Raw genomic sequence first — 20,395 nt, forward strand, 5'->3', positions numbered from 1 at the left:
AGGATCCCTGCAGGCTAGATATATTGACTTAGAAAACCACAAATTATCAATATCTGCTTTACTGCATTTTTATTTATTTTGTTAAATGTTTCCCAAAGACATTTTAATCTGGTTTCGGCTGCACGCGGTAGTTTTGCTGGCAGTGCATTTAACACCTTCACTCTGATGCAATTCCTTCATTTTACAGGTGAAGAAGGGCTTTTTGTAGTCTAAAGTGACTTTTCTGGGTCCCCAGAAGTAATGAGAGAGCAGACAGAGCTGGAATGCAAAACAGGTCTCCTGATTCCAAATTCTGCATTGTCCCTTAATCGTGGAACGCCATTTCCCGTTTATACTGCATGGCTTATTATAGGCTGCTGGGTTGTTTGGGTTTTTTTGAGGGTTTGCCAAATGATGTAATTCTGGATACCACAGGGAGGTTTGCATTATATTTGTTTCCTTTCTTTTTATGGACTCTCTTGAGCAAATTGCCCTTTCCTAGTTATCTCTTTAATATGCTGTTATTGTGGCCACAAGAGACGTAGGGGCACTTGTGCATTAAATTGTATTATGATGATGAGGAGGAGGAGGAAGAGAAGGGGGAAAAAGAAAAGTGATGATTAGAGGCACCTGCTATTTAAAGTAACATCGTGCTCACTGCAAATTTTCATTTCCCAAAGATTAAAAACAATTCATTTCAATTATGTCAGACCAGTGGCAGCCACATTTCCTTTTCCAAATGGAAATGTGGAGACATTATCAGATATTAGTCTCTGAGAAGGGATGGAAAAGAAATAAAAATCTGGATCAAAGCACCTTAAAATGCCAAAATGTAGTCATCTACCTGGAAAATCTGAGGCAACAATATCCCCAGATAATGTCTGAGCACCCAGGGAGCTTAGACACCAGCTGATCCACCTCCCTCCCCCCGTTATCTGACAGATGGAGACACCTTACAGGTTAATCAGCTTATTCAACATCACACAACTAATCTGAGGAGTCGTATAGCCCAGTGCTCGGTCCACTTGACCAAAATGGGGCAGCATGGGATTAAGGCATGGGGAAATGGCTCCCTTGAATAACAGTCTTTCTCCAAAAGGCCATTTATGTCATTTAACAAGAGCAGTGTGATCTAGTAGGAATAGGAATTTTGACTCACTGCTCTGCTACTAACTAGCTGTGCAACCTCAGACCTTAATTTTTCCTGTGTGAGCATCAGTTGCCTTATCTTCGAAAAGAGGGAATTGAACTACTTATTTCCAGTTGTGTGATTCTAGCGCTGAACTTGGAGTCAGCAAAGACCTAGCAAACACATAACCCGCTGAATTTGTTTCTTCATCTGTGAAATAGTGATAACAATACTCTTTTACGTCTGTTACAAAGATCAAATGAAACATTACATGTGTGATGAAGATTTTTAAAACTTAAATTTCCACATGAAGATCAGCTCTTATTATCCCAGACTATTGACAAATCCCTTCCATCTTAGAGAGATAATGGCAAAGGGAGGCACTCCCTTCATGACCTTCTGTTAGATTACAAGCACCTTGAGGGCAGGGACTCTGTTGTTTTTTCATCTTTATATTCCCAGAGCCTAGCACAGCACCTTGCAAATGATAAGCATTTAACAATTTCTTTTTAAAATTGATATGATTGGGGGCAGCTAGGTGGTGCAGTGAATAGAGCACTTACCCTGGAGTCAGGAGGACCTGTGTTCAAATCTGGACTCAGACACTTAACACAAAACCTAGCCGTGTGATGTTGGGCAAGTCACTTAACCCCAATTGTCCTACCTTCCCCCCTCCAAAAAAAAAAAAGCAAAAAAAAAATTGATATGATTGAACCCATTTCATCACCAATTCCTTTTACTGTTGCTGAAAACTTGTCTCCTCCCCACTGTAGTGATTTCCTGCCTTGGTTCCATCACATTTACTTTGCCTTATAAGTTATGGTTCTACTTCATATTGGGGACCTCCTTTGGGCATAGAGAGCCAAATTCAGAGCAGGAAATAACAAAGACTTTGACATGGTGATGAGGAGAATGATATGAAAGGGGGACACTTAGCAGGAGAGCACAGCAAACCTCAGACCCCCAAACAGATGGAATGCCCTGACATATACAGCATTGCAAATGACCATGTTAGCTGAAGTAACCTATAGACACCTGTTGTTTCCTGTCCCATTTTGCGGCCCTGTTGAGGCTCCACTACCTTTACTTGGGAAGTATGTGAGTGGGTAAGACTATGAGACCTAAATCATACTCATTACTAAAGCCCAAAGCAGTTCCTTCTGTTTGTACAACACTTTCCAATTGTCAAAGTTGTGAAACTGGCAGCTGGTGGCGCAGAGGATAGAGAGCCTGGCCTGGAGTCAGGAACACATTTAATTTGAATCCAGGCTCAGATATTTACTAATTGTGTGATACTGGGCAAGCCACTTAATTTCTGTCTGCCTCAGTTTCCTCAACTGTAAAATGGGAATCATAAAAGCGACCCTCTCCTACGGTTTATAGGATCAAACAGGATGATATTTTTATGTTCTTAGCACAGTGCCTGACACATAGTAGGCATTTAATAAACATTCATCCCCTTCTTTTCAAAACATTGTCACATTTGTCACATCATTTTATTCTTGTCTCTAACACTTGCTGGCAATGTGACCGTGGGCAAACATATAACCTTCTCTGAATCTGTTTCCTCATCTGTAAAATGGAGATAATAATACTGTTACATGTCTGTTGCAAAGATCAGGTGAAATAATATATGTGTAATGGGGACCTTGTAAAGGGCTTTATAAACCTCAAACTTATATTTCAAGATTATAAAAATATATGTTCTTACAATCCACCTGCCTTCTGAAATGTTCGACTAAAAAATCCTGAGAGAAATTGTCATCTCATTCAATTAGGCAATTTATTAATTCATCTAAAAATTGAAGACACAAATGTGGTAATCACTATCTAATATCAGACAGCACGGTGATTATCAGTTTTTCATGCATTTATTCAATGAACATATATGTTAAGTGTTTACTGTGTGCGAAGTAGTATGTCAGGTTTTGAGTATACAAAGAGAAAACAAAATCCCTCCACTCATGGAACTTACTTTCTTTTGGGAGGAGACATGTTAACGCAGAAAAGTAAACACAAAGAAATAGGAATGGAAACTTGACCTGCTGTTTATTGCTGTGAGGGACTCCCTGATGAGGGAAATCCCTCTAACAATTTAGGTAGGTTTTAGTCGGTGTTATTGTTTTGTTATCTTACAGTTTATCATCTTAGAGAGTCACCTAGAGCACTGAATGGTTAAATAACTTACCTGTTATCACACAGGCAACATAGGAGGCAAGACTTGAACCCAGATCTCCCCAGCTCCAAAGTCAGCTTTCTATCTCCTACAAAATGCTAATGCTTGTTTACAAAGTAAATATGAACCATTTGGGGGAAGAAAACCATGGGGGATGAAGAAGAACCTTGTTACAGGAGGTGACATCTGAACTAAACCTTAAGCAAGATAAGGATTATGGACAGCAGAGATGAGAAGGGAGTGCGCTTTAGGAAGGGATAACAATGGCCTTGGCAAATCCATCCAAATAGGAAGAAGCCTGATGGCACAGTGGCTAGAGCACTGGGCCTGGACGTGGGAAGATCTGAGTTCAAATCCAGCCTCAGATGCTTCCTAGCAGGGTCACTCAGGGCAAGGCGTTTTGTTGTTTTTTTTTTCAGTCATGTCTGACTCTTTGACCCCATATGAAGTTTTCTTGGCAAAGATAACTGGAGTGCTTGACATTTCCTTCTCCCTCTCATTTTACTGCTGAGGAAACAGAGGCAAATAGGGCTAAGTGACTTGCCCAGGCTCACATAGTTAGTGTCTAAGGCCAGATTTTCCTGACTCCAGGCCTGGTACTCTATCCACTGGGCCACATACCTGCCCCCAGGGCAAGTCACTTAAGCTTTGTTTACTTCAGTTTTCTCAGCTTTAAAATGGGGATAATTACAGCATTCACCTCTCAGGGCTGTTGTGAGGATCAAATGAGATGATATTTGTAAACTGCTTGGCACTGTGACTGGCACATAGTAGGGTGCTCAATCAGTCTTGGTTTCCTTCCTTTCTTTCACGTTGCATTTGGGAGTCTTGCTGTCAGGGGTTCAGAGCTCATTCTCTCCGGTTCCTTACCTAGGCCACTTACTTGAAGAAGGACTTCATCTTAAGAAAGCAAAGCTGCCTCCTAAAGCATTAGGGTTAAGATCTCCACGGTGACTTCTTTCTCTCCTCATTGTTTCTTTCACTCTTAGACTTTACCAAGTCCTGTCCCTCCAGGCTGGATGGTCAAGAACTGCTCTACATTTTTTTCCTCTTTTTGGAAGGAGGGGTGGCTAGGTGGAGCAGTGAGTAAAGCACCGGCCCCGGAGTCAGGAGGACCTGAGTTTGGTTCTGGCCTCAGACACTTAACACCCACACACAAAAACTAGCTGTGTAACCCTGGGCAAGTTACTTAACCCCAATTTTTGCCTCCAAAAGGCAAAAAAAAAGTCATAACACTCTTTTTGGAAGGGGGAAGGCAAGGTCATTGGGGTTGTGACATGCACAAGGTCACATGGCTAGTAAGCATGTCAAGTGTCTGAGGCTGAATTTGAACTCAGGTCCTTCTGACTCCAGGGCTGGTGCTCTATTCACTGCTCCACCTAGCTGGCCCCTGCTCTACTTTCTATCAGCACTTAGTCCAGTGAGTGGCACGGAGAAGATACTTAATCAATGTGGACTGATCAATTGATGAACCCATCTAGGATCTGCTCCTTCAGTCTTTGCTTTGGAAGCTCTGGTGAAGGGTCTCAGAGCAGAGGTTCTTCTATATCAATGATGGGCTCTGCCATGGCCATTCAATTGCCGTGTGTAGAAGCCTGTGCTAGGCAAACATTGAGGATCCAAAGGAAGGGACTTTGCAATCTGTACACATGAAAAGCTAAGGGTCTTTTTCACTAGTTGAATTCTTGTGGTGGAGGGCCATCTGAATCTGCATTGAGTATGATATAAAGCTTCTCATTATGTCTAACCTGGGGCTAAATGCGTATATTTTGTACTAATGTAGCCCAGGAGATGCTTTTGGAGTACATAAATATTATTAACTGAGTGAGGGAAGAACTTGCAGCTGGAGCCTAAGCATCACTAAATGAGGTTGCCATCCCTACCCCTTCACTAAGTGCTGTCAAGACATTAGGAGACACCCTGTTTTCCAGAGCTAATGCCCAGCAAGCAAGCTGTGTCTGAGCTCGGTGTAACAACAATCCTTTGCACTCAGCCTCTGGATAAATTGATAGTCCTTTAGCTCAGGCAAGCACCAGCAAGCCCAGGCATGAAGCCCTGCTATGAACAGACATTTTGTCACTGGACAACCTTGCTTCACTGTTCACTGGTTTGCCTCACCAGCATTACTACACTACACTGTTTGACTCTTTGTCTAGCCACAAGTAGTTAATCAAGGTTCAGCCACACTAAAGTGGATGCTGTTACACATGAATTGAACTTTTAAAAGGATATGATAAAAATAGATATTAGAAAACAAATATTTAAAGAGGTATATTTTATAGAGCAAGTAATAATAATTATATATAACACCTAATTTTCATTTAAAATTATTGGCTATTATGAAAGTACATATGGTGATTTAAAAATGAACATATTAATGATGACTGAATTCTGATGAGGCTCTGGCCACCCACAGGTTAGAGGCCAGTTCTGTCCAGATGACAATGCTATATTTATGACCTTGGCCTAATATTAAATGCTACCCACTTGACTCAAGGGGATGGTTGAGAAATACTGCCAACTCTTAATTCTCCATGGAATTGGAGGTGGAAAGTTGATATCCATAGGTATTTGCTGTGTGGGAAACCCCTGAATATGGGTAGTTTTAATTTATAAGTGAAGTTAGTGAAATTTTGCTATTTAAGGTAAAAATTCTTGGGACTATAATTTACTACTGTTTTGAGCTTTGATTGCAGGGATAGTTGTCTGAATTGTCATGAAGCCAATAGCAGAAAATGGCATGTACTGTAGTCTGGGAACTGCTAAAGATGGATGTCTGTGCCTGGGAACGGTTTTGGGGATGACTTTGATAGGGTCTATGTAGGATCCTCCTGACTCTATTTCCCTATTGTGCTACTTCTATTGTGAAAAGAAAAATTCCCACCTGGTTAATCCTGAGTCTTGCTTTTAACATCCTGTGACTATAAGTTTTAGTTATAAGTTCTCAAAATTGGATTAATATTTTACACACAAATTGTATGGATAATGGTAGAGTGAAATTATTTTCCCACAAGTAAAGTATCTGTCAGATAATTTTAAAAGGCAGAAGTGCTCATTTTATGGTTGGATTCTCATAAATTTAACAAAATATATATCAGGTACAGGATTTAGGTAAGGCTAGAAACAACAAATGGTATATAAACTAAAACTCTCTGAAGTTTCAAGATTGAAGAACCAAATTTAAGTGATTGTGCTAAACTATATTAACTCAGAATTATCTAGGAACCTCTAGATTTGGAACCAGAGAAGCAGAGTCCCCTTTAGAGCTGTCCTGAGAATAAAGCCAAGAAAAGGTACCTAGAGACCAGATAACTACATGTAACATCTGGGACTCAAAATGTGCTGGGAAAAAGGATATTGTGAATGGGTTTCTCGGATACAGGGAGACTTGATGATAGTTAACACTGGTGTTAATTATTGTATTGCTTTGTGTGGTTTGTGTTTAAGTTTTCTTGGTTACCTTGGTGACATATAAATCTCCCTTCTCAAAACTAATCCATTGCGAGTCGTCTAAGTAGTTTGATCTGTAACATAACATTAATGTGACCTGGCTTATCATTATGCAATCATGGGAATTCTGAGAAAACCTAATTGCATTGTTTGAAACTAGCCCTGAATGACTGGGAAATCAGCCCATCTCTATGTGTTGTTTAGGGATCTTTAACCCAGGATGCTGACCAGAAACTCCAGTCCAAGAACTGATGAAAGAAGTTTTCTCACACTGTACTAGGGACACCTGCCCGGTCCTTCTGGCTATTCCCACAGCTCCCAAACTCATGAGTGTAAACTGCTGGAGCATCTGAAGAAAGCCCCTGTACCCGAATGGATGATAGAACCCTCTAGGGACTTCGAGGTTTGTCTAGTATGGACCCAGAAGCAGCCGACATCCAGAAGAGATAGCTGTTCTGGACGAGAATGGAGTACACTGCCCTAGGGTTTTTTCCTCTTCCCTTTTGTTATGTGCCCAAACACCAGGGCCCCGATTCAAGCATGTCAGCATTTTCTCCCTCTACAATCATTCTTGGCTCCCCCCCGCCACTTTTTTCTGCTTACAAGTGAACAATGGCTATCACTACCTGGGACATACTTCCCCTATACGTTCCCTCAAGAAATTAACCCCCTGGACAACATCCTGTCCTGGCTCAACTGGCCTCTTGGGGCATCTTGGTTTATACCTACTTCTCTTTTATTGCCCAGAAGGGTATGAGTTCTTTCAGAGCCCCCCTCCCTTTGGCCAAAAGGGGGAAATGTCAAGATATTAGGAGACACCCTGTTTTCCAGAGCCAAGTTCCCACAAGCAAGCTTTGCCCTGAGCTTGACATGACAACAATTCTTTGTGCTCACCTTCTGAAACTGGGCTTGCTTGGGCAAGCACCGACAGGCCACCCACAAAACACTGACATGAACATGAACATGAACATGAAGACACAGAAGGACTTTTTGTCACGGGACAACCTTGCCTCACTGCTGCAGTTGTGCGTCACCACTCTTGTTACACTAAGTTGTTTGACTCTTTGTCTAGCCACAAATACACAAATCAAGATTCAGTCACACTAAAGGGGGTCCCCCACTAGGGGCAGGGTCCCAGCACATGTGTCCCATGGAAATGCAAGCCATTCCCCTCACTTTGAAATTAAACTTCTGTTTGATTCTTGACTCTCCTGTCTCTAGCCTGTTTGGCTCTGGCCATCCACAGGTTAGAGGTCACTTCCGTCCAGATGACAATGCTATATTTACGACCCTGGCTTAATATTAAATGCTATCCACTTCATTCAGAGGGATGGTTGAGAAATACTGCCAACTCTTACTTCTCCATGGAATTGGAGGTGGAAAGTTGAAATCCACAGATAAGCCAGAAATGTCATCTCAGACAACAGTGTCAACTGTCTCCCTGAAAAACTTTTTTAACAGATTGACTTGCATTTCGCCCCCTCTCTTTATTGGTTCCATCTCTAAAATGAACAGTTGCTCAAAGGGAATGAAGTTAGACAGCAGGAGGGGACTCCAGTTAGACATAGAGGCTGAATAATTTACAAGTTAGATAATGAGCCCCTAACAAATCCAGAGTTGGTTGTACTTGAGGAGAAAGAAGAAAGCAAAAACTCTCCTGTGAAGCAGCTGTGAATAGCACTGGCCAAGACACTTGGGGGAGATGAAAGGAGAACCCATCTCTGGTCTGTCATTTATGGCCTTCAGCAAGTCACTTCCTGCCTGGGTGTCAGCTTTTTCATCTGCAAGTTAAAAGGGTGGGGAAAGTTGCTGTGCTGCATACCCTTAACCCCAGAGATGCCACTACTAGGCCAGATCAAAGAAAGAAGATAAGGGAAAAAAATGGAAAAAAAAATATTTAGAGTAACTTTTTTTTTGTGGTGGCAAAGAACTGGAAACTAAGGGAGTGCTCTTTAACTTGGGAATGGCTGAAAAAGTTATGGTATGATAATGTAATGGAATACTATTTGGTCTAAAAATGAAAAGGGATCATGTCAGAGAAACCTGGGAATATTTGTATGAATTCATGTAAAGTGAAGAGAGCAGAATGAGAATGACTTATACTGTAATATAAATGTAAAAATGCAGAATTTCGAAAAACTTGAAGAACGATCAGTGAGGTTACAGACCAAAGAATCTAGAGCACTGACAAGGAAGCATGTTCCCTAACTCTTGACAGAAAGGTGACTAAATATTCAGAATGAGTCACATTTTGGGACATGAGAGTTAAAAGATTTGCTTTGCTTAATTATAGTTACTTGTTACAAAGCATTTGCTTTTGTTTCTTTTTCTAAAAGTGATCAGTAGCATTATATAATCTGTATCAAATTGCTTAACATTTCAGGGAGGGGAAGAGATAAAAGGAAGGAAGGAGAGAATTTGGAACTCAAAATTCTTTTTAAAAAAATGTTTAAAATTGTTTTTACATGTAATCGGGGGGAGAAATAAAACCACATAGAAAAAAGTGGGTGGTAGATAGGAAGTAGAAAAAATAAATAATTAGTCATTAAGAATACAATTTAATTAAAAAATAAAAGATGATAGCTGAAAATAGAAATTATAGCTTAAAAATGAAAAGAAAGGAGCTGGATTAAGTGACCTTTAAATCTTATCATTCTTCATAGTCTTCTTGACCTTCATGAACTTCTGATCTAGTGGAGAGATAAGACTGACGCACAGAAGACAGTTAAATAACTAGCGATGAAAGGCAGGACCAAAGTGAATTCAGAGGCAGAGGAGGGCATTGTAAGCCTTCAAGGCCAGGTTCTGACTGAGGGAATGGAACCCTGGAAGCAGAGTATTTTAACAAGACTTATGGGGGTGGCCAGGTAGCACAGCAAGTAAGAGCACCAGCTCCAGTGTTGAGAAGACCTGGAGATCGAATCCCGGGCTCAGACACTTAGCACCCACCCAGAAACACCTGGCCGTGTAACCTTGAGCAAGTTACTTAACCCCAATTGCTTAAAAAAAAAAAAGACTTATGGTGAAGAATGAGCACGATATGACTTTGAGAAGAAGAACAAGGCTCCTGCTGAGGAGTGGGGAGCTTAGCTGACGTAGGCAGCATAGGCCGCTAGGCTATGGAAAGCCTCATAAACTAGGCTATGGAACATGGACTTAGAGAATTTGCACAATACAGTGGAAAGTTTAATGGCTCTTGAATCAGACGACTCTGGTTTGAAGTCAACATTTCTGCCTATGTCCTGCATAACCTCATTGAAAAGTGCCTTAACCCCTGATGCTCCACTGTTTCACTGTAAAAGAAGAGGTCAGGCTAGATTATCTAGGGTTACTTCCAACCTATGACTTTATCCTATAGATCTGGGAAAGAAAACTTTTTTTTTCCTAAAAAACGGTCATTTATAACTAGAAGGCATGGTCTCACTCAACACTATCATTCTTTAGATCAAGAAGATAAACCCCTAGAAGTTAAGGGCTGTGCCAACAGTGCCAGCAACAGAGCCAGGTCTGGTCCCTAACTCCTACTTGGTTGTTGCTGGGGTTTTTTGACCCCATCACAGAGCTTCAGTGATCAACAGAATCTTAAAGCTTGAGCAGGACCTTAGAAATTCTCTAGTCCCGTCCTCTGGTTTTATGGATAAGCACACTGAAGCCCAGAGATGATTTGGTAAAGGTCACACAGCCAGTAAGAACTGAAGGGTGGTGGTTTTTAGTTCAGGTGGGAGGGTTGGATGTGGGAGAATAGAAGAGTTTGGAGTTCAGTAGAGACCAATGCAACTTGTGGTGCTTGGTTTCTTTTGGAAAGATCTGTTTTTTTCAAGCCAGCACTGCCTTTCAGCTTCCCCTAAATAAACTGCAGCTGGCCTCTTCTCCACCTTCTCTGTTTTCCTTGGGTTTTTTTTATTTCCCCCCCCCCCTCAGAATTTTGAGGAGAGGATAAACCCCAAGGCTCTTTCCTAACTAGGGTCTCTTACTTTCTTTGTACGTACTTTTTCCTTTGGAGATCTCAACTGCTCCAGGGGTTGCAATCCTTGCTTCTGTGCAGATGATTCCCAAATTAGTAACACTTCGTTCCCTAGCTCCCTTCCCTTGAGTTCTCTGCTCATTTCCAGTTGCTCCATGGGTATGTCTTCAAACTCAACAAGGTCCAAACAATTCCTGCTATACTTTTCCTCCAAACCTGCCATCCCTCTTGGGGCAAAGGGGATAAACATAGAGTGACTAAATGGGTGACACTTTTATGACAGGTCTGAATGTTCCCTTCCAGTTCTAAATCCTAATTTTATTTTTTGCTTTTTGGAGGGCAATTGGGGTTGACTTGCCCAAAGTCACACGGCTAGCAAGTGTGTCAAGCATCTGCGGTCAGATTTGAACTCAGGTCCTCCTGACTCCAGGGCCGGTGCTCTATTCACTGTGTCACCTAGCCATCCCTCTAATTTTTTTTTTTTAATTTCATGCCCTTCTCACTTTTTAGGCTTTAACACCATGCCTCAGCTACAGGCTCACACGGGACTCTCCCTCAGTGCCTGGAACCTCCTAACCCCAGGAAAGGCATCCTTCTCAGTGGTCTTCTCACCCTGGAGTATCTCTCCTCTATGCCCTTCCCCTCCTTTTATTATTGAGCTCCTCTCAGCTCCTCTGTTTGGGAAGGAGAGGCCCTGCAGAGATGAGGTGACAAGGGACTATATTTTGTTCAGAAAGGTAATAAAGGCCCAGATAAAGATGATATCTTGATTTTTTGTTTTAGGTTTGTTTTTTTTTACTTTCACTTCCAAATTCTGTTCCTTCCTCCACCCTTCCCCACCCATTGAGAAGGCAAGAAATGCAATACCCATTATATATATGAAATCATGCAAAACATTTCCATATTAGCCATGTTGTGAAAAAAAAAGCAAGAAAATAAAGAATGAGGAAAAATGTGCTTCAATCTGCACTCAAGAATACATCAGTTCTCTATAGATCTGGAGGTAGATAGCATTTTTCATCATGTGTCTAAAAAAGATACTTTAAAGGAACAATCAACAGGATTTGGTAATTTGGAAATAGGAGAAAGATTACTTCTCCGATAGTCTAAAATATGGTGCTCATATGTATAGATGAGGTTTCTGTGCATGGATAACTGGTGATCTCATTGATGTGGATAGGTAATGTAGGAATGGAAACTAATCAGGCAAGAGGAAGATAATGAGTTAAGTTTGGGATATGTCAAGTTTGAGGTGAAAGTGAGTCGTCTAACACATGGATTGTAACACAGTCCTGGACTGTGGATATAGATTGGAGAGTCATAAACATAGAGCTGATATTTGAAGTAATGAAACGGCGGGGCGGAGGGGGGGACAGAGAGACAGAGATATACAGAGAAAGATGGGAAGAGAAAGGAGGGAAGAAGAGAGGAGAGGAGAGAAGAAGAGAGGAGAGGAGGAAAAGGAGGGGAGAAAAGGAGAAAGGAAGGGAGAGGAGAGGAGGGGAGGAGAGGGGGGAGGAGAGGAAGGAAGGAAGGAAGGAAGGAAGGAAGGAAGGAAGGAAGGGAAGTGGAATGAGGAGTCACACTAATTTATAATATAAACTCATTTGTAAAAGAAGCCAGAGCCTAGCCTTTGCACAGACTCAGGTTAAAAAGAGAAAGAATTATCAGAGGGGACCAAGAATAAAGAAATTAAAAGATGGGAGGAAGTCCCAGGAAAAGTCAATGCCACAGTGGAGCAGAAATGAGGAATATTAAGACAAAAATGGTTGTGGTCATTGGTATTAAGCATCAGAGAGGTCAAGGTGAATGAGGACTGAGAAAAGGTAATGAAATCGACCAAGAGGAAGGTCACTGGAGATCTCTGAGAGAGACAAGTAAGGGGATGGAGCCTAAATTGTAAGGGGTTGAGGAAGGCATGGGTGGTGAGGAAATGGAGACATCGTAATAGAGGTTTGTCAGGCACAGGAAGTGGAGAAATAGAAGGGTAACTTTTGGACCCAGCAGGATGCTAAAGCAGCTGAGTTTTGCTTTGTTGTTTTTATGTTTGATGGGGGAGGCCTGAGTTCATCTGAAAGCAGAGAGGGGAGCAGCAGAGAGTAAGAAGTGGGCTTTCACCCTCACACCTGAATTACCTTAATAGATTATTCAGTAGGTGTCCCTTCGGCCTATCTCTGTCTCTCTATTTCACTGGAACAAGTCTAAGTTTCTCTGTCTCTCTTTCTGTAATCTGGCTTCACCCTCCCTGTTCAAGCACACACATGTATGTGTGTATATTATATGCTGTGTTTGTCCTTTGTTTTTAAAGAGGACCGTGGCATCAGGGAATGATGACATGACTTGCAGTTGACTTTGATTTGAATGAAGGAGGGCTGTGCAAGGTCACCAGCTTCACTTCCTCCTCCAGAGCCATCTGGGTCCAGAGGCCAGATATTCATCAGGGCAGCTGGAGATGACCCAGGATGCAATGGGGGACCCTGGCCCTTTTAGGCTAAGGCCTTTTCAGTTACTCAGCACGAGGTAACCTAACACTCATTCAGTGAATAGGCCTCTTTAAGAAGTGATTTAAAGCACGGCCCCTTTAATTAAAAAAAAAAAAAAGTAAGCTGGGAGGGGAAGACCCTAAACTGTTACCATGGACACTCAGTACAAGCCAGGAGGGCCGAAAATACAGCTATTAAGTGGAACATGGGCAGGGACCTATTGTGGTCCAATCTATGAGCTTCAGGGTGAACTGGGTTTAAGATACAAAGAAAGGAAGGGTGGAAGGAAGGGTGGAAGGAAGGGTGGAAGGAAGGGAGGGAGGAAGGGAGGGAGGAAGGAAGGAAGGAAGGAAGGAAGGAAGGAAGGAAGGAAGGAAGGAAGGAAGGAAGGAAGGAAGGAAGGAAGGGAAGAAAGACAGGAAGATTTTTTTTCTTTCTTTTTCCTTTCCTTCTTTCCTTCCTTCATATTATATGTATGTATGTATACATACATAGATGAATATATTCATGTTTTCTACTCTTTATTAATCCGATCATATATTAAGCTTCCTTCCATGTATGTGTTTTTCTGATGCAGTGTCCACTACCTGAAAAACCCTCATTTCCCTTCAATTTACCCACATGTATGCAAGAACCAAAGCCTGTCTCAAGTTTCCATTCCTCCTTTATGAGGCCTTTTCTGATTACTCCAGGTATCTCTCCCTTCTCCTAACTCTAACTATGCTTAAACACTACAGAACATATTTTACCCATTTATAATGTAATTGTTTTCCTCTGTCTGGGCAGGCAGGTGGGTGGTGCAGGGGATAGAGCTCTAGGCCCAGAATCAGGAAGGCCTCACTTAAAATCTGGCCTTAGACACTCTGAGACTCTGGGCAAATCACTTAACCTCTGGTTCCTTCAGTTTCCTCAGTTGTAAAAAATGGGGAAAATAATTGCATCTACCCACCCAAGAGTTTGTGGGGCACATAGGCACTTAATAAAACTTGTTTCCTTCCTTTCTTCCTTTCCCACAAGATTGTGAATTCCATTATGACAAGGATTGTGTCGTATACTTCTTCAAAGTCCAACCCCTCAAGCCCATCTCCAGTCCGGACACATAAGGATAGGGACTGGATCTGTGGTCCATTGAGGAGAGGGGGGAGTAGGAATAAGCATCTATATAGTGCCTACTATGTGCCAGATGCTGTGTTAATTTACAAAGATTATCCTATTTCATCTTCACAAAAGCCCTGAGGTAGGTGCTTTTATTATCTCCATTTTACATTCGAGGGAACTGAGGCAGACAGCCATGAAGAGATGGGCAAAGGCCCATTGCCATATGGAGCTCCCAGATGAACAATCTCTCTCTACCAGGAGAGAGCAGTGCTTGTGTCCTCTCTGCAGTTTAGAGAGTTGCCATAGTACTGAGCATTTGTGACTTGCTCCTGAACACGAAGGCTGTATGGATCAAGGGCAGAATTTGAACACAGGTCTTCCTGATGTCAAGGTCAGCTTTTTATTCCTTACACCAGAGGTGTTCAACACATTGCTTGTGGCCTATCAACACTCCAAAGTGTTCTCCAAGCTAAATTAAAATGCAATTAGGAAATATTTTAAAAAGTAAGTACCAAATATATACAATATATACAAAAAAATACCAAATAATAAAGTAATACCAAAAAAACTCCAGAAAATATTACATTTGAAAACTATGTCAGTATGTAGCCTGCATAATCCTTATATATGGATTAGAGGTCCCAGTTTCTGAGTGTGACACCTCTGGGCACATAATCCAGGGATTTCTCCATAAATACCTCTTAGTTTACTCATTTATTGACTATTCACCCAACACAGCTTGATTATCAGCTCCACCTTATTTTTTTCTTCCTAAGAATTGCTACATTACTAGAAAAACCCAGCTGAAAAGATGGGACAGAATCCCAAACCGTGCTACAAAGAGACACACCAAGTTCAAGAGCAGACACTGCTTAAACCAGTACTAGCTCCCACATGAGAACGGAAATCAGTTCAGACATGCAAGGATCTAAATCATATTCCCCAAATAGCCAACGGACACAAAGATTCATTCTATTCATGTTGGGACCAAATAATTCCAGTCCTATTTCTAGTTTTGTAAAAGAAAACATGCTCTCCTTTCAAACATTCTTGATGAAAAAACCAGAGTTGAACAGAAAATTTGCCATTCATATACAAGAAGCAAGGAAGCATGAGAAGGTAAACAGGGAAAAGAGATCATAAGGAACTTATCAAAGTTGAACTATTAACATTCCTACATGGAAAAACAATAATTGTAACTTATGAAATTTTTCTCAGTATGAGAATAGTTGAAGGGAATAGAAATGTATATATATGTATGTATATATATGTATACATACATATATGTCTATATAGGCGGGTATATGGGCATATGAATACATATGTGAGTGTGTGTATATATGTGTACAGGTATACATAGACAGAGGGTCCAGGACCAATTGAATAGTAAGGGATGATACTTAAAAGGTGAAATTAAGAGGTGAGAGAGGAATATAGAAAGAGGAGATGGGGAGAGACAGAATGGGATAAATTATCTCATATAGAAGAAGAGGCAAGGGAAATGGTTACAATGGAGGGGAAGAGCAGGAAGGTAAAAGAGAATGAGTCAACCTTATTCTCATCGAATTGGGCTTAGGGAGGGAATGACATACACACTAAATCTCACCCTGCAGGAGAGTAGGGGGGAAGGGGATGAGAGGGGGGATAAAGGAAGGGAGGGCAGGCTGGGGGGAGGGAAGTTGGAAGCAACCACTTTTGAAAAGGGACAGGACCAAAGTAGAGAATAAAACAAGTGGATGGTGGGATGGGATGGAGGGAAATATAGTCAGTCTTTCACAATATATCCACTATGAAAATGTTTTGCATAGCTATACATGTACAACCTATATTGAATTGCTTATCTTCCCAGTAAGGGTGGGTGACAAGGGAGGTAGGGAAATAATCTGGAATTCAAAGGTTTAAAATCAAATGTTTAAAAATATATATTATTATTATTTTACATGTAACTGGGAAATAAGATATACAGCACCTGGGGCATAGAAATCCGCCATGCCCTACTGGAAAGTTGGAGGGGGGATGGCGGAAGATATAGGAGAGAGCAGATTGGGGGAGGGGATATTCAGTGGGATTGCTGTTTTGGGGTGGTAGGTAGGGGAAAAATGGGGAGAAAATCTGTAACTCAAAATCTTGTGGAAATGAATGATGTAAACTAAAAAATAAAAAAAAAAGAAACTACAAAAAAAGGAAACTTGCTCTCTCTTTGCCCAACTCCCACAATTTTCAGAATCCTACACATAATACAACCTTCTTGGTATGATATTCAAGCAATGAAGCAGTAAGATAGGTAACTGAAATGGCATGGAACTAGAGGGGCAGCTAGGTGGTGCAGTGAATAGAGCACTGGCTCTGGAATCAGGAGGACCTGAGTTCAAATTTGAGCTCAGACGCTTGACACAACCTGTGTGACCTTGGGCAAGTCACTTAACTCCAATTGCCTTGTCTTCCCCCCTCCAAAAAAGAAAAAAAAAAAAGGAATGGAATTAGAGACAAAAACTCTGTGTCTTCATCAGATCAGCAGATGCTGCTCTGAAATAGGTCTGGTCCAGCCTACTGGTTTGGCCTTCAAGTTACCAGACATATTCCTGGTCAACATCAGACAGCCCCATCAATTCAACAAATCGTCCTTGAAATTACTTTGCTTGTTAGAATTACTTTTTTTTTTTGTCATGAATAAGTCACTGTTAGTGCAACTGATTTTTCCGGAATTGTTATATTGAAATAAAATATATCCTTATTGTTATCATTGTATGTTTAAAATAATGTAGGACATGAGTCCTCAGCATGAATAAAAAATGGAAATTATTATTTTAATTTTTTTATATTGGAAAAGAATGAACTTTTTACACACACACGTACACACACACACACACACACACACACACTTTGACCCTTTGTCTTAACTCTGGGTTTCCATTCACTGACATCACAGTCAAATTCAGCGAACATTTATTAAGTGTACACTGTACAGGGCACTAGGATGACTGCCCATGTTTTCTCTACAGTAGAAGCGTCCAGCAGTGGAGGATGGCACTCCCAAGTGCCATCAGAACCAGATTAAAACGTAATTGGGAAACATTTAACAAAATAAACAAAAATATAATAGAACATACATAATGTTAATATATGATTTTCCAGGTCAATATACTACCTGCAGGAAGCCTTGGATGTGGTGCAATGGCTCCCATTTCCACTTGGGCTTGGCCCCTCTGCTGCACAGTGAGGATGAAGAGTAGGCCCAGAATGGAAGACAAGTCTTCCATAGGACGACAGAATCAGCTCATGGATCCAACCGCCTTATCTTATAGATGGGGAAAGAGAAGGTGAGCTACATGATTAGCTGTAGCGTTGGGACTAGAACGCTGGTTGTCCTGTCTCATGGAATCAAATGATCTTTACAGTTGGAAGGAACCTAACGGGCCATCCAGTCTAACCAATATCTAGCTAAGACTTCCCTTTATAACATCTCCAAAAATTAGTCATTCAGCCTTCGCCTGAAAACCACGAATGAGGGAAAACCCATGACTTCTCAAAGCAGTATATTCCACCTTGAGAAAGTTCCAATTGTTAGGACGTTTTTCCTTGCATAGGACTAAAATGTGCCTCTTTGTAGCGTCTACTCATTTTTCCAACTCCGGCCCTCTAAAACTGAGCCTGACAAAGTGAATCTCTCTTCCACATGAACACACTTTGAAAATTTGAAGAGTTAACACGTCCCCCAAGTCTTCTGCAGCTAAACATCCTCAGGTTATCACACGGCACAATGCCATGGCCTTTCACTGTCCTGTTTTTCTCTATGTTATCTAGCTTATAAACGTTCTCCTGAAATACTGTGCTCACAACCAAACACAACCCAAGATTCAGTCTTATAGCTCAGTGTTCATTCTGTGCTATTTTTTAGAAATGAAGCATTTGGTATGGACTCGGAACAAACTGACTTACCCCTCTAGATCTCAGTTTCCTCATCTGTCAAATGAGAGGAATGGATAAGATAATTACCAAGTTCCTTCCAGAAAGTTTAGCATTCTTTGATTCTATAATTTTCTGCATATTTGTTTTTGTCCCACTGCCTAGAGAAGCTCTGGGTCCTTTCTGTTTAGTTGAATTTGTGAGTGATCATGGAGAATAATTTTGGGAAATCAATGAAACAAATATTGCTTCCAGTTTATCTATCTTCCCTACATAGAAACTTAGCCAACTCTCCTTACTGTTTTCCCCCCAGCTTTGGCCACTGTACAGATTCATTAATAATGCTCCGTAGGTTTTTTTAATGGGTTATTTCAGAAGCAAGGACTTACTGCCTGAAAAATGAGGAAGGAATTCATTTTATAGATTAGGCCAGACATCAAAAAACCAAGATTAAATGGTCATTTCTTACTATTCAGTAGAATGTTATTCATTTCAATTAGAGTCAACAGAAATGTTTGTTGAAACAACAAGCCTATGTTTTGAAAAAACTTTTATCCTGTTACAGAATCTGGTCCTAACATAATTTCTTCTGGTTAGGTTTGCAATCATTTGGAGTCACCTTCAAAAACCAAACACCCCAATTTCCCAACATAATTGGAAAACATTCATCAAAATAAATAAAAATACAATGGAACATAAATAATGTTAATATGTGGTTTTCAAAGTTAAAATGCTGCCAGTAGAGATCTTTCTGCACGGTCTAGTGGCCCCCATTTGACACCACTGGTCTACAATGAGTATGAGGAGTAGGCTAGGCACAGATGAATGCTATTCTATAAGAGGATAGAATCAATCAATCAATCCAACCTTCTTTTATCGATAAGGACACTGAGTTCAGGATCCCAGTGCAAGTGGGGAAAGCAGGCTTGTTTTCTCCTCTATTGTTTATCTGTTTTCTTTTGGAAATTCTCAAATGTTGCAATAATAGCAACAGTCAATACTGACATCTTTCTAGTGTTTTAATTTTTGCAAAGTGCTTTGCATATATTATCTCCCAGTATGAACAACTGCACAGTTTCTAGCTAATCACATGTCAGTTTCCAAATCTACCCACTTATAAATGCCCTGCAGCCCACCCCCCAGCCCCTGCCAAAGCCAATTTACTTCTTATTGCATAAGCCTTGGGAACCACCGAATTCAGATCAGAAAGGAACTCATCAGTGTCTTGAAAGCACCTCAAAGAAAGGTTTCATGCAGAAAAAGCACAAGACCAATGAAGAAGGAGCCAAAGTGCTGACACTCCGGGGGCATGGTTTTCCCTTTTACCTGTCCAAATGGAGTGCTCTTCTCGGAGGTAGAAGCCTCTATTTATGGAACCTTAGGTTGTGTGTAAGAAGAGAATGTGATCCTTCTTTCTCTTAACTTGTACAAACAAGCTGTGTTGTCTCCAACACTTGCAGAGTAGCCAAGATGAACAAAGCATGAAAGACAATTTACACACAACTTATTACTGTTAAATAGAATAGATCTCTGGATTCATGTGTTCTTCAGATCACCTGCTTTCCATTAGCTATGCAGATCGAAAGGTCCATTTCATATAGAGAAGCCTAGTTTCCTTTAGTTGGAAAGCACTGTGTAACATTCTGGGGTTTCAAATATCCAAAGCATGTTCCACCTAAAATACTCGATGGTAACACTCATTTTTTGGTCAAGAATAACCAAAAATTTAACTCTTAAAAAAGATTAACACTAAGGAAACAACTATGGTGCCCTCCCCCCATTTCTGTTTGCATGTAACACCACTGGTCTACAATGAGTATGAAGATTAGACTGGGAACAGAGAAGTAGTATTCTTTAGGAAGTTAGAATCTTCCTTAAAGTAGACAAACACTAAGAAAATTATTGTTCATGTTTGTATACATGCAGTCTGTTGGGTCAAACTTTTAATATAAATATATGTCCTTAATTTCCTTGGGAATTGACATATTCTTGAATCAGATTTGTGGTAGATATGATTTTGGTGGGGGAAGATTCAGATCAGAAAACAAGGTAGTCTAAATTTTATTTTTTACAAAACTAGCTTCAATGATGAACTCTAATGTAAAAGTAGAGCAAGTTACTTCTTCCATGCCCCGAATTATGTAAAAAGTTAGCCAGATGCCCACAGACAACAGGAAAGGGAACCACCAGCAAAGTCAATGCCAGTACAA

At 40.8% G+C, this 20,395-nt stretch overlaps 1 protein-coding gene across 10 annotated transcripts in view; it reads right to left on the minus strand.

Moving 5' to 3' along the window:
- The window catches only part of LOC138171596 (O-acyltransferase like protein-like), a 174,881-nt gene extending 154,949 nt beyond the window's left edge, over positions 1 to 19,932 (minus strand). For 2 of the 10 annotated variants that reach the window (XR_011170926.1, XM_069101191.1), the window contains exons 1-2: positions 19,350 to 19,932; positions 17,428 to 17,577 (exon numbers count right to left, since the gene is read on the minus strand). Coding sequence is in view for 6 of the 10 variants with exons in the window: in XM_069101191.1 (XP_068957292.1) it covers positions 17,428 to 17,539 (112 nt within the window). In the remaining 4 variants the exon portion in view is untranslated. The remainder of the gene's footprint in view (positions 1 to 17,427; positions 17,578 to 19,349) is intronic. The other 8 variants (XR_011170922.1, XR_011170923.1, XM_069101153.1 and 5 more) reach the window with 8 other exon arrangements.
- Positions 19,933 to 20,395: the final 463 nt, after the last annotated feature.

The sequence above is a fragment of the Petaurus breviceps genome, unplaced genomic scaffold (assembly GCF_028583685.1).
Source record: "Petaurus breviceps papuanus isolate PSGF00001 unplaced genomic scaffold, PetGlider_PUasm1.0 128, whole genome shotgun sequence".
Classification (NCBI taxonomy): domain Eukaryota; kingdom Metazoa; phylum Chordata; class Mammalia; order Diprotodontia; family Petauridae; genus Petaurus; species Petaurus breviceps.